Source organism: Bufo bufo, chromosome 7 (genome assembly GCF_905171765.1).
Source record: "Bufo bufo chromosome 7, aBufBuf1.1, whole genome shotgun sequence".
NCBI lineage: Eukaryota > Metazoa > Chordata > Amphibia > Anura > Bufonidae > Bufo > Bufo bufo.
This window is the reverse complement of record NC_053395.1, coordinates 167,598,021-167,614,648: the sequence shown is the minus strand read 5'-3', so window position 1 is coordinate 167,614,648 and position 16,628 is coordinate 167,598,021. Positions and strand designations below refer to the sequence as shown.

Sequence of the window (16,628 nt, the reverse complement as noted above, 5' to 3'; positions counted from 1 at the left end):
CATCTATTAGAATTTATGGCATATGCCCATTTAAATGATACAATTCGGACTGCTTGTAGCCAACACTGGGGGGAGCATTCTGAAGACAACTTACACATCTAAACCTGGAATACCCCTTTAACTCTCTAGAGCTACTACAGTAGATTTTGAGCTCTGTAAATAATAAAAAAGGAGCTTTAACTCATATAAAGTTACATTGTGAACTTAATCTGACCAATTTGGATGATAAAGAGCAAATCTGTTTTCAATGATTGCCATTGACATATGAAACTGACCTTGTTTTAAAGGGTCAAACATTTTAAATATTAAGTTAAAATACTGTAATGCTGCAATTTAAACTATATCCTGTTAAATGTCATTGGTGAACTATAGTTAGATGTGGTAATGCATATAATCTGTATAAATCTCTCATCTGTATTTTCTGATATGAAACTGAGAATGTGAAAAATTTATTTTTGGTTTAAAGGGAATCGGTCACTATGATCTTAAACTATCGGCAGCATTACGTGAGAAGTACTGCAGAGTGCCCAGATTGCTATTTTTCTTTTCCTCCTGCCCCCCATTACCACACTGTTAGTGCTCAATCGTGGCACTTAAATACACAGTCCGGACTGCTGTGCTAACACAATGGAAAGGACTCCTCTGCGCATGCACAGCAGCCCTGACAATATGTTTCAGCAAAGTTTTGAGCATTGACAGTGGGGGAACGGGGGGCAGTAGGAAGGTAAAAAATTGTGATGTGGTCTCATCAGCAGCACTACTCATGTATTTTACTGCAGATAATAGTCTTTTAAGATCCTGGTAAGAAATCCCCTTTAACTGTTTTCTTCTTGAGTACTTAGAAAATGAACAATAAGCAGTGCAATAAACAAGTATCATATGTGTAGGTATGTTACAGTATACATATGGGTCTACTCCACAATGTTTTTTAAACAGAAACTGTCTCGTCTCCTGACATGTCTATTTTAGTAACTACTTGCATCCCCCATATAATACCACTTCTGGAACATCTATTCTTATAACTCTATGCTGTGCTATTTCTTTATTATTCCTGTTAGAATTATTAGCTGCTTGCAATGAAGGCTTCTAGCTGGAATAATAAAGGGATGGCAAAACAGAAGGACAGATGTTCCAGAATCGGTATTACATGGGTTGATGCAAATGGTTGCTAAAACTGACCTCACTGGAGAGGGTACAGATCCTCTTTAAAACAATGACCCAACAGAAGAACCTGCAAGTCATTCACCAGGAGATTTCTCAAGAAAGGGTAACCTAATAAATTACCAAACAAAATACTAAAGTTTGTGAAATTACCTGTAGTCACTGTCACTTCTGTAACTTCTCCTCTAACGAAGCTGGTAATGGGTGTTAGTAGCTGCTGGCTGAAGCCAGGCAAGGAACGGAAATCATCAACCTCATAAACCAGGCTTGGGTTAAAAGCAATTCTTCCCAACTCTTCCTTGTCAGCATTTTCAACCCCGACACAAAAGGTCAGTACCCCCGATCTGATGAGTTCAGTAGCAGCAGCCTGTATGCTGTCTGAGGACTTTCCAGCCACCAGAACCACGAGAAGCTGTGGTATATTGTCCTCTATTCTGCTGCCCGCACTTCTGGTGAAATGGTTGCGGATAACAAATTGAAGTGCGGAGCCAATGTTCAGGACATTCCCCCCTTTGACTCTTAACTGACCCAAACGCTCAATGAGTTCAGGCTTTGAGGTCAGTGTGTTTAAATAGAACTCAGTTCTTGGGGTGTCACTAAACTGGGCCAGGCCAACTCGAGTGCCTTCACTGCTGATACCAAGGTTGTTAATTACATTGATGAGAAAGTCTCTTACTAATGGAAAGTTGGAACTTCCAACGTTGACAGAACCATCCAACAGGAAGACGATATCTCTTTGGTTAAGTACTGTGGTTGGTTGGGGGGATACAGAAAACAATAACCATGACATCACAGCAAAATCAGCAAGGCAAGGTTGTAGAATGCATGTGTATACATAATGTAGACACATAACTCTTAATAATGTTCATAGGCCAAGCAAAAGAATTAAGAGGGAGAGGTAGAACCACTGAGTCAAGTTAGTTTTGGGAACTTATGCTTCCATCTACAGACAGCTGCATCATAAATCATATACATAGCAAAATACTAAATAACAAGTGTAGTATGTTACTATATTTAAAATGTAAAAATGGTATTACTGCCTTATAAGTCAACAATGTTGACTTCTAGTAGTAAGCACCCCATCATAAACAACACTAGAAGTGGCAAAAACTCAATGCAACACGTCAGAATGTTCCATGATGGAATGGTATAATGGGAATGTTAAATAAATACCATACCATTGTACATCCCAATGATCAAACACAATAAAAATAGCAACATATTTTTCAGTAGATGGAAGAGGTCAAGAAGAGCGAGGACACTATGGGAAGTAGGAAAGAAAAAAAGGGCAGAAGAAAAGGGGAACTTGAAGAAAATAGTGGAGACGTAGTGATAGCTGAGAAGGCTTAATGCTGCATGTTTCAAGTTTGTTTTCTTGTCATCTTACATGCTATAATTTTCTAGGTGACTATTCATCAGTGGGAATTTTTTTTACTATAATTAAAGTGCAATAATCCCAAAATATAGCAAATGTTCCTATGTAAGTCCTTTACTTGCCCTTTTCTGTCAAGTTATTTCAAATTGTATTCATATTTTTATATGTTTCATTACATCTTGGAAACCTGGGAAATTAACAATATGGGCACTGTAATGGGAACTGCAGGGGCGGTCACTTTACTTTTCTACACCCCTGAGTGACAAACCCTTTTATAATGCAGTGAAGTACATACTGCTCCCATTTCACTGTATAACAAGGTAGATTTTCTATTCTGGCTACTTGCAATGCCACTTTAATCTATGGGACATGTCTGATATTGGAATTCAAACCCATTTCCTTAAATGGAAATGAGCTGTAATACCAGATGCAGCCCATAGAGAAGAGTGGTGCTATTTTTGGGGAAAAAAGAAAGCCTTTTTATCGAATCTGTAAAGTTGCCAAAAATCGATATAACTGATTTATTGTTAAATTTTAAGTTGTCAGAAATAGCTATAACTAATTTATAGTTACATTTTAGGCTTTCAAAAATAGACATTACTAATTTATAGTTCAATTTAAGGCTTTTCAAAAATATTTTTTAGGTAAAGTTTAAGGATATAACTAATTTATAGCCTAACTAAATTTTGATTTATGCCATTTTATGCCATGGGAAGACATTCTTTAAGAATCCATGCACACAGCAGTTCTACATACATAGACCCTATATGGCTGCACACAGGGTCCATATTATAGACATGAAGATACTAATTGTTGCTTCCATGAGGCACCATATTCTCTCCTAGAAGTGATGCTCCTGGGGAACATTGCATGTAATACATGCAATGGAGTGTGCCAGGAACTCGTTTTATGGATTCTCCTAGAATCCACAAGGAAAAAAAACTCTCTAAAAGTCTATAGGCATTGTTTTACAGATGCATACAACATGGATCCGTAAAACAGCCAAGTATGAATGCTTGTTAAAAATGCAGTCCTCACTAAGTAGCTCTCACTGGACTGAACATGGACCATGCAGCGTGATATCAGTATACATGCACTGATATAACATTGTGATAAATAGTTGTTATGTAGTCGCAAAGGCCTCTCCTAAAGGGCTTTAGTTTTTTTATTTTTCAACTTTTTTTGTAAAAAGTTTTTTTGATTTAATATGACAGGATCCATGGCTCATACGGAATGGTGAATAAAATCTAACAACCCCAGATGAAATAGATGGATTTACATATATTCTGTCTGAGCGCACATTATTTTGCCAGGGGAAAAAAGCATAAAAGAAAAGACATATATGTTTGTTCATTTTCAGTCTGAATAAATAGATCCCACAGCTAAAGGGAACCCGTCACATTTTGCTTGCAATACTATCTGCAGGCAGCATGTTAGAGAACAGAAGGAGCGGAGCATATTGATGTATAGTTTTGTGGGAAAACTTTAAATCTTTGCTAATTCTCAGCTCAGTCCTTAGTAATATTGGTGGTTCTACTTAGTTGAGTATGCCCAATCAAACAGGGAAAGCTGTAAATCACTTGGCCCGCCCACTGGACTCCTAAGTCCAAAAAGAGCAGAGATTTAAATGGATAAATGAGTTTTTCTTAGTCTATTCCTACAAAACTATATATCAGTCTGCCTGCAGATCAGATACCTGATCACACTGAGTGGTTGTCCAGGATTATAAAAACATACCTGCTTCCTTTCGAAAAATGGTCTACCCTGTCCATGGGTTTTGTCTGGTATTGGAGCTCGGCTCCATTGAAGTCAATACAATACTATACGCAACCCGTGCACAGAGGTGAAGCTCTGGAAGTAAGCAGCCATGTTTTTCTAATCCTAGACAACCTCTTTAATCATGGGAATAGAATGTATGAATTGTCCGTTTCTCGGTATTAGAACAATTAAAAAGGACCTGTTACCTCTCCTCACACATCCATTTTAATAAGTGCTCTGCAAGAAATAACAATTCTGGAGCATGCTTTCTCATAACTGAGTATAGTTGCTTTTCTCTGTTACTGTGGCTGAATATTTATCGATACATTAACAATTAGGTGTTACGGTTCTGCTTCCCAAAGGGGTGTGTCCTGAACAGTTGACACAGACTGAACAGTCTTGTTGTCTTTAGGGGCACACCCCCAACAACCAGCAGTCAATTTATTCATACTTGTCTATGAGGAATAACAGAGGAATGGCACAAAGCAGAGTTATAAGGAAAGATGTTCCAGAATGATGGGTCCTTTTTAAGTAAATGCCCACCCTTGAACACCATTTTATGTTTGGATCTAAATAGGTCAAACATTCTGTGCTGATTCACTTCATACTCTGTCTTTTTGGAATTTGTAGCTCAGTTGCTTTGTAACAGAAGTCTATATTCCATGGTTAGCTGTAAAGTTATGTGATACAATTCTGACTGCCTTCAGTCACCAATAGATGGAGCCAAAGAGTTTATAACATAAAATAAACTCTATAATAAAACTATGCAGTAAGCTCCTCTAGTAGCAGACTGCTAGACTTGCATCATTTAAATGGGTTGCCCACTTTCTGGCTACTATTGACCAATCTATATGTAGCTCAAGAAGACCAAAGGAGAGAATAGAAGGTGCTCATAGGGTGGGTAATGGAATGGAAAGGTGTCAAGCACTGGGATGGTCATGCCCACCTTCTTGTGTTGTTCCCTGTCTTGGGGGTTCTGAAGAACTGTCATCGACCTCCCAATCTCTTTGTAATATGCATATATGACACTTACTAATATAACCTTTGTTAGTATTCTGCGCCATTTTGTAGAGCCAAGCCATGTCCCTTTGTCAGACAAATCTTCTATGCTGTCTGCATAGAGGTCCTGTCCCTAAGATGGCTGCTGATGGAGGGGCATGTGACCAAACACATCACTCAGTCTCCTCCATTCACACACACTGCATTTGCACTAAACTCCCATCAGTACAAGTGCAGATGGTAGGTGCAGTGAATTTGAATGGAGGAGACATCACATGACCCTCCATCAGCGGCCATTTTATAGGACCTCTGAGTGGACAGCAAACAGACTTGGAAAACAAGGGGGTATACCTTATGGTATATAGAAAGTGCCACAGAATTTTAACAAAGACTATACTAGTAAGTGACATATTATCATCTTGCAGACACATTGGTCAACCGTAACCAGAAAGTGGCCAATAAGTACTTGGTCAACAGTAACCAGAAAGTGGCCAACCCCTTTAACTGCTATGCAAGGAACTGGAAGCTCCATATCAAGAGAGAGAAAGAGAATGCATTCAGTTCCCTATAATGATATAATACAAATATAATTAGCACAGAATGTTAGACCTAAAACCATTGGGTCTCCTTCATCAAAAAAATGGTCTGATTGCCCACAGCAACCAAGCCATCCACAATGTTTACTGCCCTATTAAAACTTTTGGAAAACATGAAACAGAGGGCAAGATAAGAATAGTAGATAACTATAAACATCCAATGTAAAGTACTAAATGCAATCTATTGAAATGATGTATTTGAATTGTTACCTTCAGTTGGTCCCTCAGTGACAACTCCTGTGAGGGTTCTTAAAGGGGCAAGCACCTGGGGTAATATGGATTGTAGAGGAACTGGCTTGAATTCAGTTGGCTGAAAAACCAAAGTAGAGTCAAAGGCAATCTGTTGGAGTTCGGCTTCTTCTGCTTTCTTAGCACCTATTGAGAATGTCAGTATTCCTGCTCTTTTAAGGTTTATTGACGCATCTCTAATGTCATCACTTGATTTCCCACCAGTTATGACAACCAGGAGCTGTGGGATTCCTTCATCCACACGGCTTCCAGCAGATGCAGTAAAGAAATTTCTCTGGACATTGCTCAAAGCAGCACCGGTATTTAGTGGGGTGGTATTCACAAGCCTCATTTTTTTCAAATGTGCAACTACATCTTTCTTAGCATCAAAAGTGTTCAGGTAGAATTCAGGCTTCACATCTCTGCCGTACTGGGCCAATCCCACTCTAATAAGATCAAGACCAACTTCCAGCCTGTTAACTATCTTTACAATGAATTCACGGATTGCAGAAAAGCCTGGCCCTCCTAAATCACTGGAACCATCCATCAGGAACACTATATCTCTCTTGTTGACTTCCGTAACTGGAAAAAAAAAACAGATGCAACATATATTAATATAAATATTAAATAATTTTAAAAAATGAATGAGTAGATTCAACATTTATTAATATATTAATAAATGACATTTCTTCAATACATTTCTATTGTTGGAATAACTCCTTTTACAAGCAGAAATACAGATGTGTCCTTCCTTACCGTTCCTCTTGGTGCAAGATGATCATGTTTAAAAAACAGCATGATTTTCTGATACTCTGTCAGGAGATGTGTACGCTAAAGTTGCCTATGTGCCGCCACCCAGTGGTTGTGATGTGCCTTACAGTCTGTCAAGGTTTATTCCAGCATGTTGCCTATTATATTGAATTTCTATTGTAAGAAATTGAAGTCCTTAAAGGGATTATCCCACAGAAAATTATCAGATTTCCTCTGCACAAAATAGGTGATACATACTAGATCACAAGGGGTCTGACCAGTGGAAACCCCCATGTTCCCGGGAGTGAACATCTCTCTGAATGGAGCCATAGTGTCTATGTCATTCCACTGCTCCATTTATGTTTATGGGACTTCAGTGTTGGCAGCTTTCTGTCAGTCCTATAGAAAAATGAACAGCGTTGTGAACCACGATGCCCACTGCTGCTCTATTCAGAGAGGTTACTCAGGGATCCCTCATTTTCGGGATTGTGGGGGGGGGGGGCAACAGCTGGACCCCTCGCAATCCAAAATTTATCCTATGGATATGCTGTAATTTTCTTAAAATAACCACTTTAAGGCTAATTTCACATTTGCGGCACAGCTCTCCAGCAGGTTGTTCCAGCAGAGATTTGGAATTCCCAGATGTTGACAGAAGGCACGTCGGCTATAACGTCGGAGATCCGACCACTACACGGCAAATATGCTGGGATTTGGCTGGTCAAAAACCACTACACAGAACAGTTTTTGTCCGGCCAATTTCCCAACATTCTATGCCGGAACAGCCTGCCAGAGCTGTGCCGCCAATGTGAAAGTTACTGAAGCTAATTCAAGGAAATTTAAGGGTGGACACAACATTTTTTATTTAAGTTTTACAGAAGTGAATTTTTGTAGCTCAATTCCTCTTGTATAACTATATTGTACATACTGACCCACATATACCAGTAGTGTAATACCAGTAGTATTTTGCACTAATGACATTTAAGAGGGTAACTGGTGGATTTAAAAGATTTGTCTAATATGGACAACTTTTTTTTCCCACCTATTGTGTATCTACTCACTGGCATTACCCTACAATAGTATTATTTTGATAAGGCTTCATGTTGGAGCCGAAACGTCGCGTCACTACTGGGTGAAAAAACTGCTTTCTTTTTTCACCACACTGGAGTGCTGCTCTATTTTTTATTTTCTATTATCCAAGGACGCTTTTCCTATTGGAGCTTGCACCCAATTTTTCATTCCAAAAGGTTGGTGCTGCCATTTATTAAATTTATATATATATATATTACAAAAAGATAAGCAGCACACTAAAAAATTAATGGGTGCAATGCCTCTCAAGATCACGGACCAGGATCCAATAATTCAATAATATGAAGAAAAAGAGGCAGCACTGCAAAATCAAGTGTAGAAAAAGTAGACTCCTTTATTCACCAGTGTTTATGCAACGTTTTAGCTCAACTAAATGGAGCCTTTGTCAAGTAATGTGCCATGTGCCAAACAATATATGTATATAATCACATCAAGTGGATAATCAATCAATTAAATATCAAATACAGCATAATTATATCACAAAAAGTGTTTAACTATCATGTCATCATACATCTCTCCATATCCCAGTGGAATAAATGTACACCAATAATACAGTAGTGCTAATCTTAACCCTTACCTGTATCAAGATTAGCACTACTGTATTTTTGGTGTACAATTATTCCACTGGGATATGGAGATATGCATGATGACATTATGGTTAATTTAAAGGGAACCTGTCATCAACTTTATGCTGCCCATATTAACATGCCGTTAATATGGGCAGCATAAAGTTGATGACAGGTTCCCTTTAAATTAACCATGATGTCATCATAAAGTAGAGACAGGTGAGTTGATTTCAGCGGTCTGTCATTTATAAGTTAAAAGTAAGTGGTTGCCGAGAACCAACATCACAATCATGGCAGACTGGGCCTGGAAAAGAGTCACGGCCACCTGAGAAGAGTCCTGGTTATTCATGAATTCCTGCTCTCCCGCCCACCTGCTGATGACTGACAGGCTTCTACCTAGTTGTCTCCCTTTCTCTGTAGAAGAGAACTGCCAATCATCAGCTGATGGGTGAGAGAGCAGGAGATTATGGATAACCAGGACTCTTCTCAGGTAGATCTGACTCTTTTCCAGGCCTGGGCTGCAATGATTATGATGCTGGTTCTCAGCAACCACTTACTTTTAGCTCATGAGTGACACACCGCTGACATCAGCATTTCTGTCACTATTTTATGCTGATGACAGGTTCCCTTTAAACACTTTTTGTGATATAATTATACTGTATTTTGATAATTGATTTATTATCCACTTTATGTGATTACTGACACAAGTATATATATATATATATATATATATATATATATTGTTTGGCACATGCCACATTGCTTGACAAAGGCTCCATTGAGTTGAGCTGAAATGTTGCAGAAGCATGGGTGAATAAAGGAGTCCACTTTTTCTTTACCTGATTTTGGAGTGCTGCCTCTTTTTCTCCATAATATAGGAATGTACAGTGAGATATGGGTGGAGGGAGAGCGGAGAAGGAAGCCGTCTCATCCAAACTCACTCCGCTGTGCCCTGTACCTCAGCAGTTTAACGGAAAGCGGCTCCCATTACACTAACTTGAGTGTTTAGCTCAGCTTCTACTGTTTCCCCTAGCTCTGGACGGCCACTCCTGCTGCATTCAGCGCACACATCGATTTTGCTAGCAAGCACAAGGGCATCCATGCTTACTGTTCCTGTGCCAAGCAGTTCCTTCTACCAAGTAAATTTTGTGAGCATGGATATTTATGTATATAGATTGCAATCTTTGTCCTGGGACAAGAACTCTGCTCTTAAGTCTATGCACTTTCTATTACAGTCACTGTCCTGGAATGATCTATCTACTAGTATAGCATGTACTCCTATTACATTTGAAATATTGCTTTATACAGTTTTTTAATGTACACGTCACTTATAGGCCTCACATTTTACTACCTTGATTTTACCATATTCTAGGATTCAAGATGCATCTACCAAAATGTCACCAGACATCCTACATACCTTCTGTTATAATAGTTGGGGGCTGCAAGACTATGGTCCTTTGAGCTACCCCAGCAATGTATGGAATAATTTGATCCTCCAGTTGACTTATAGCCTGGAACTGAGGTGTAGTAAATACAAAGCTGCCATCAGTTGCAATCTGTTGCAAGTCGCTGTTGTCTGCCCTTGTGACGCCAATGCCAAATGTGATGACACTGTTAAGTTTCAAAGCATTGGCGGCTTCTCTTAAATCATCACTTGATGGACTACCAGTGATCACCACCAGTGACTGTGGAACTCCTTCATCCCTTCGGCTGCCACCAGCTGCGCTAAACATCTGTTCCACCACATATTCAACAGCAGCCCCCATATTTGCCTCTTCTCCACCAGAAAACTGTAGGTTCTTCATGGCATTAATAAGGTTGCTTTTGGTAGTATGCTCATCCAAAGTGAACTCTATTTTGACATCATCACTAAACTGCACCACTCCCACTTGCATCCGGCTCCTTCCAACCTCCAACCGCTTTTCCACATAATTCACCAAAAAGTCACGAATGCTGTTAAATCCCGTGCGTCCAACATTGTTTGAGCCATCAATGAGGAAAACCAAATCAGCTGAGTCTGGTTTTAATGATGGAACAGGGGCAGTGTATGAGGAGTTAGATGACAAGAGGTGGAAAATGTGAAAGGAAAAAAAAAAACAAAAAGAAAAAAATAGGAAGATGATAGAGGAGAAAGAAATGCAAAACGTGACAGTGTTAATTTAAGTGCAGTGGTACCATGCAGATGTATCGTGTATACATGTTTCTCTGAAACCGCACTAAGAAACATGATGCAATGAATGCAAGGGACATTTACTGTAGGTGCTCCCACTTCTGGACCCTCTATGCTGTGTATTGAGACACTGGGATCATATACATCGTTTTCACAATTTCCCATGTCACGTAAGTGACAAATAGAATTATTGGATTTTATGGGTCATGTACTAATGCAGAAACTTGCCAAAATTTAGCTTTTAGGTGGAAAGCATGTCCCTTACTCTATTGTTATGGCAATAAAAAAAAGTTACAAACACCATGTTTGTGTAATTTTAAACACCACTGTGATACAATTTTCTTACAAATGCTGTTTTTACGCTGCCCTTGCCACTTTTTGAAAAGATGGCATGGCTAGGGTAGGGATGGGGCCTGAGAGCCCAGCACATTTATCTTCATTTACGGCACTTTTCTGGCATAAATGAAGACAGAATTCTACGGCAGCTCAGAACTACCATAGATTTCTGTCTAGGTGCATTGACTCTCAGAGGATGCTAAGTTATAATGCCTGCAGGGGATACTAAAAACGCTGGTCTTTGATAAATCTTCCCCATATCCTTCCTGCAATTGTTTACTGGTCATGGGCTTATGCTATTATAAGGGTTTGTAAAGTATTTTTGGAATGGACCAATTAGCACACAGACTAAAGGTTATATTAGACGGTCGGATTTTCGTTACTATGAACGCTCGTTAGAGATCATCTTTCAGTGTAATACTACCGCTGATTGCAAGATGAACAAGCAAACGCTAGTTCATCAGGCAATCCAGATCTTTCAGCATGCTGAAAGATCAGGATTTGCAGACGGCAGATCGTGCTGTCTAATTATGATCTGCCTCCTTCAGCCAACCACAGAAGAGCATGGGGACGAGCGATCGCTCCTCTCCATGTTGCAGGGGAGATGCTGCATGTAATAGCGGTGGTCTCCACAGCAAGCGGCCGATTCTTGGGAGGGAAAGACAATCGTGTGCATGATCAGGGTTGTCTACTACACCCTTAACTTGGAATGCGTGCCAAAGGTTTAGCATTCACCCTTCAAGGCACAATCCAATATCTTCTCATACTAGTCAGGTGACTTATACGCTGCTGATCTTTTATGCCAACTTGTGGCGGTGCTGTATCTAAGTCATTGGGGGGTCATTTATCTTCCCGCTACGCTAGTTTTCCGGCATAAAAAAAAGTTTCAAATCTCAAATTTTTGTGTGAAAGTGGCATGCTTACACCACGCTTGCCGCTCTCGAAAAAGGGACGGATCCATCAGCCCTGGTAGATATATTATAATTTACTCCAGACTTCCAGTGTAAATGATGACCAAATTATAAGCCAGCTACGAGCTGCCGTAGATCTCATTCTATGTGCATGAACTGCCGGAGGATGCACTTAATTTAAGATGAGGCCTGCTCCTCATCATAGATTAAGAGTATCTTCTGGTGGCTCATAGGGGGATATCAAGACTGGCAAAATGTTGTTCTTGATAAATGACCTCCATTGTGCCTAAATCTTTTACTAATGATGGGCATAAGCAGAACTTTGGGGTAGATTTATCAAATCCCCTGAATCCGATTTGCGGAGTAACAAAAGCCCTGTTTTGAGAAAACATTTGTGACTTTTTTCTCCTTCTCCACCACGGTTGTCACTTTTGTGGGTGGGGCCTAAGAGGACCAGCACAGATAATATCTGAAATCTATGCCAGCTGGCAAAAATTTCAGATTGTGGTGCATGGATCTGCCAAAATGCGCCAAAATTATACAGAGGTGTGCATCTCTTAATACTTTTGGTGCATCTCATACTTTTGCTAACTATATCAAGACTGGTGTTGCAAAAGCCACTCTTGATAAATCTCCCCTTTTGACTTTTGGATGGTAAATGCATTAGCCTGTGGTATATTTTTCTGCTATATAGACTCATAAGGTGATTTCACATGTCTTTTTATATTTTGGCACAAACAAAAAAGTATTAGAGGGCATTAGGAGGTAAGTTTGCTGCACTGGTCTTGATGGGTCCCTGCACTGCCGGAGCAGGTATCTGATTTATGTTAAGGTTCAGTAGACTTTTTAACGTCTGAAAACTGAAATAGGGGGAATGGTAAACTCCCCCTTTAATTTGATGCAAAACATGTATGCCAGTTTTTTGCCACAAATTATGCCAGAATTCTGTCACATTTTGATTACAAAAATATACATTTCTGCATTAGTAAATGGCCCAGTATCTTGTAACAGGTAGAGTACATTATGGTCTTGTGTGCATGATTATTACTATATATGACACCCAGAAAATAACAAAGTAATTAATAATGAAATATCCCTTACATCCACTGCACAAAATAACATTTCATTACATGACAGCAACATTTAAAATCAGCGTTCTGCATTCTGTTTGGATAGGAGCTGCCAGAGGAGTCTGACAAAGCATTGAGCATCTGACATGACAGAGTGGTCCATTAAAGGATTCTGTTCTGGCCATAAAGTTACTAGAAAAATATATACATGTATCCATGCAGTTACTTCAGTTATCGAGTTGCACTAAAACAATGGCATTCAGTATGATCACCAAACCTTTCACTTTTTCGTTTGTGTTGGTGACAAAAAAATTCTTGACCTAAAGTCCAGAAACTATGGACATATAGTAAGATGTCCTCTTCCCTTTTCTTCTTAGAAAAGTGATATCAATCAATGCCAGGTGAGTCCTGGAGTTGATCCTCACTACCCTACTTTTTAGACTATTGTATCTGCCAGATTGTAAAAATAAAAGTTGGAAAGGTTCTGGTAAAACCCACCTAACATACTTAACAAGCAAGGTTTTAGAGTTTTTTCAGGAGTAGAATATTGATGATGTACCTTCAGGATAGGTCATGTTCATGGGGATCCAGCTCACAGGTCTCTCACAGATCATCTGTTTGAAGAGGCCATGGCGCTCAGCCGAGCACTGTGGCCTCTTCATGCCAGTGGCCTCTTACTATGCCAGTGATGTCACATTGATCGGTCACACATGTGCAGCTCAGTACCATTCAAGTGAATGCGCCTGATCTGCAATACCAAGCACAGCCACTATACACTGTACAGAGCTGTTTAGTATGTTGTGAGCGGATCAGGTCCTGGGTGCCAGGGGTCAGACCCCTACAAGTCAGGTATTGATGACCTTTCCTGACAATAAGTTATCAGTATTGTACGCCTGCATAATTTCTTTAAATGTGAATTTACATCATGGGTTGTCTGTCTCCTGTCCCGATTCCTGACCTTCTATTTGCTTCTCTATAACTCTCAGCTGCATTGTTGGGCTATTACTCAACCCTGAAGAAGGGTTTCTAAGTAAAATGAGAAAATGCTTTGCTGGCTCCTTCCCTAGAGTTGCATGTTTTTTTAGATATTTTCAGGTCTCTTTATATCAGCCACTCAATGTCAGTGGTAGATCTGGGAAGCAATTATTCAAACAAGTAATGCAGAATCATGTTAAGGCATATATGACGATACCAGTGATGACCAGACATGTTCCAAGCCCTCTACGGCAACCCACACGCTCATCATTTTACTTTATACAGCATCTATGTTAGAGATAAAACATTTCAAGAGGACCATTGGCCAATGTACGTATACCTAATTGTACTGCTACTAGAAGTGTGTGATGTTAATCTTGTTCTATAAGGATTACTACAAGTGTAGCAGTGTATATTTCCTTTCTTTAACCAGAGGTTTAATAATCTTACTGATAAGACATTTTAAAAGGGTTGTGCCATTAAAAATATTCTACACTTTTCAAACCAGCTCCTGGATCAGAGTTATTCAATAGAATGTATCTGTATCTTCAGGTGGACGCACATGCACAGTTCTATCCTTCAACTGCCACCAGCTGCAGCAGACAGGACAAACCCTGTGAAAAAGGCCATGCCACCTGAGCTACCAGCTTGAAATAAATCTAGAAGAACATTTGAAGCAATGAATTGGAGATCTCTGGATCCATGTGAGGTACAGAGCTGGTTCTATCTTTGTTTAAAAGAGGTTGTAATGTACTATATGATGTCTGATTTTCATTTTTACATTAATCATGGAATAACCCCTTTAACCAGAGGTTTAACAATCTTACTGATAAGACATTATTCACCTATGGTTCATGTTTTAATGCAACTTTTTTAGCATTAAAGACTATATTTAGCTTTTGAGAAGTAAAAATCTGAGTATTCTGAGAACTCTCTTGTGGCTTCATGTTAAGATTTATCTTGGCACAACTCATATTTTTAACTGCTATTGTTTTTTTTTTTTGCTGCTGGAAAATGCTGTTCATTTATATAAAATGTGTGTGGTAAGTAACTTCAGAGCATGAAGTCAAGATGCGTTGCCTCTGGGTAGTCTTTGGACTGGATATGTACAGTCATCACTGTATAAAATACATAAACAACATTTAAACACTTTCGAGTGGCTGGAATTTCATACTGATCTCATGAAGTATTATGAAAAATAACCCAATTGTGCAAAATAGTCAATATTTATAATATGCAATAAAACATAGAAAAATCTATCTTTTTACCAATTCCAGCCTTTCGATAATCTTTAGACAATGTGCTCCACGTGGTGAGCATGCATCTAACATATTCAGATAGCATGTCTTGTGTAAGTGAAAGGTATGATTGGACACAAGTAGTTTGGAACATGTGTACCTCAGCAATTATATAGTTGGCCTAAATGCTGTCTATGCTACCTCATGATTTGAATTGTATAATTTCCATGGCAATTGAGTGTGAAGTTTACCAAGAGGTGAAGCTTCATAGAATTATAAATTCAATAAGAGGTCAAATAAGTACATGCTGCTTCAGGCATGACCTTAAAACTTGTCTTCTAACTTCAGGACTTTGACGATTGTATATTCCAAAACATTATTTAATGTGTGTAAAGAAAATGGGTGGTAACTGTCTGAGAATGCCCTTGAGACCATGTAGTTGAGATTATGTCATTTATGGAATTCTCTGCACCCCATGCCAGAGTGCTGTTCTTTGATTTAATGACCTTTTTCAGTAGACATCGTAACGCCCATCTTTATTCTGCTCTCATGTTTGTGGACACATTTGTTGTCCACAAATCTACAGATGCTTTGGCCAATAAGAGTCCATGACCAGGGTGTAACTATAGAATGTGCAGAGGTGGTGGTCTTGAGGCCCAAAAGGTCCCTCTTGTATTGGTACAGCTTATGCATTGGGGCCCAGGAACTTCAAATTGATATTTTATCCATCTAAGACTCTGTTCGTAACTATGTTGGAGGCCACATTTGGAGACTTCATAGGAGATACAGTTATATTTGCCAGAAAAATATAGCGCTACATGATTTTATATGGTGAAATGATGGACACCTTGACACCCAGACAGACCCCGTCATTTTATTTTTTTCTGCTCCTGTGGTGGAGCAGAAGATAGAAAATGCCACCAGAATAGTGAACAGCGCCTAACAGATACAATGGTGGAGATTTATCAAAACTGGTGTGAAGGAAAACTAGCTTAGTTGCCCGTAGCAACCAATCAGATTAATCCTTTAATTTTCCAAATGAGCTGTGAAAAATGAAAGGTGGAATCTGATTGGTTGCCATGGGCAACTAAGCTAGTTTTCCTTTACACCAGTTTTGATAAATCGTTTTCACCCAGTCTTGAAATTGCTTATCTGAGCTGGTGGCCCTCACTGTTTGCACTGAGAAGTCTAAACTGTAATTGGTCAATCATTTCTAATACAAGCCATGTCTCGATCAGAAATATAAATGTAATGTGGGTGATTTTAGCTAAAAGGTCTGACCATGAATTGATGTAAAATATTAGAAGTTAGAACCATTTTGGTTTCATTAAAGGGGTTCTCCAGGATTCAGTATGCTTACAGAAAAGCAGATATTAGAATCACGTAGTGATCACGGCACTCTATCTAGT

General features: G+C 39.2%; 1 protein-coding gene across 6 annotated transcripts in view; it reads right to left on the bottom strand.

Moving 5' to 3' along the window:
* The window catches only part of COL6A3 (collagen type VI alpha 3 chain), a 107,630-nt gene that overhangs the window by 60,879 nt on the left and 30,123 nt on the right, over window positions 1–16,628 (bottom strand). For 4 of the 6 annotated variants that reach the window (XM_040439885.1, XM_040439886.1, XM_040439887.1 and 1 more), the window contains exons 3-5: window positions 9,937–10,536; window positions 6,100–6,699; window positions 1,315–1,908 (exon numbers count right to left, since the gene is read on the bottom strand). In XM_040439885.1, the coding sequence (XP_040295819.1) occupies window positions 1,315–1,908; window positions 6,100–6,699; window positions 9,937–10,536 (1,794 nt within the window). The remainder of the gene's footprint in view (window positions 1–1,314; window positions 1,909–6,099; window positions 6,700–9,936; window positions 10,537–16,628) is intronic. The other 2 variants (XM_040439888.1, XM_040439889.1) reach the window with 2 other exon arrangements.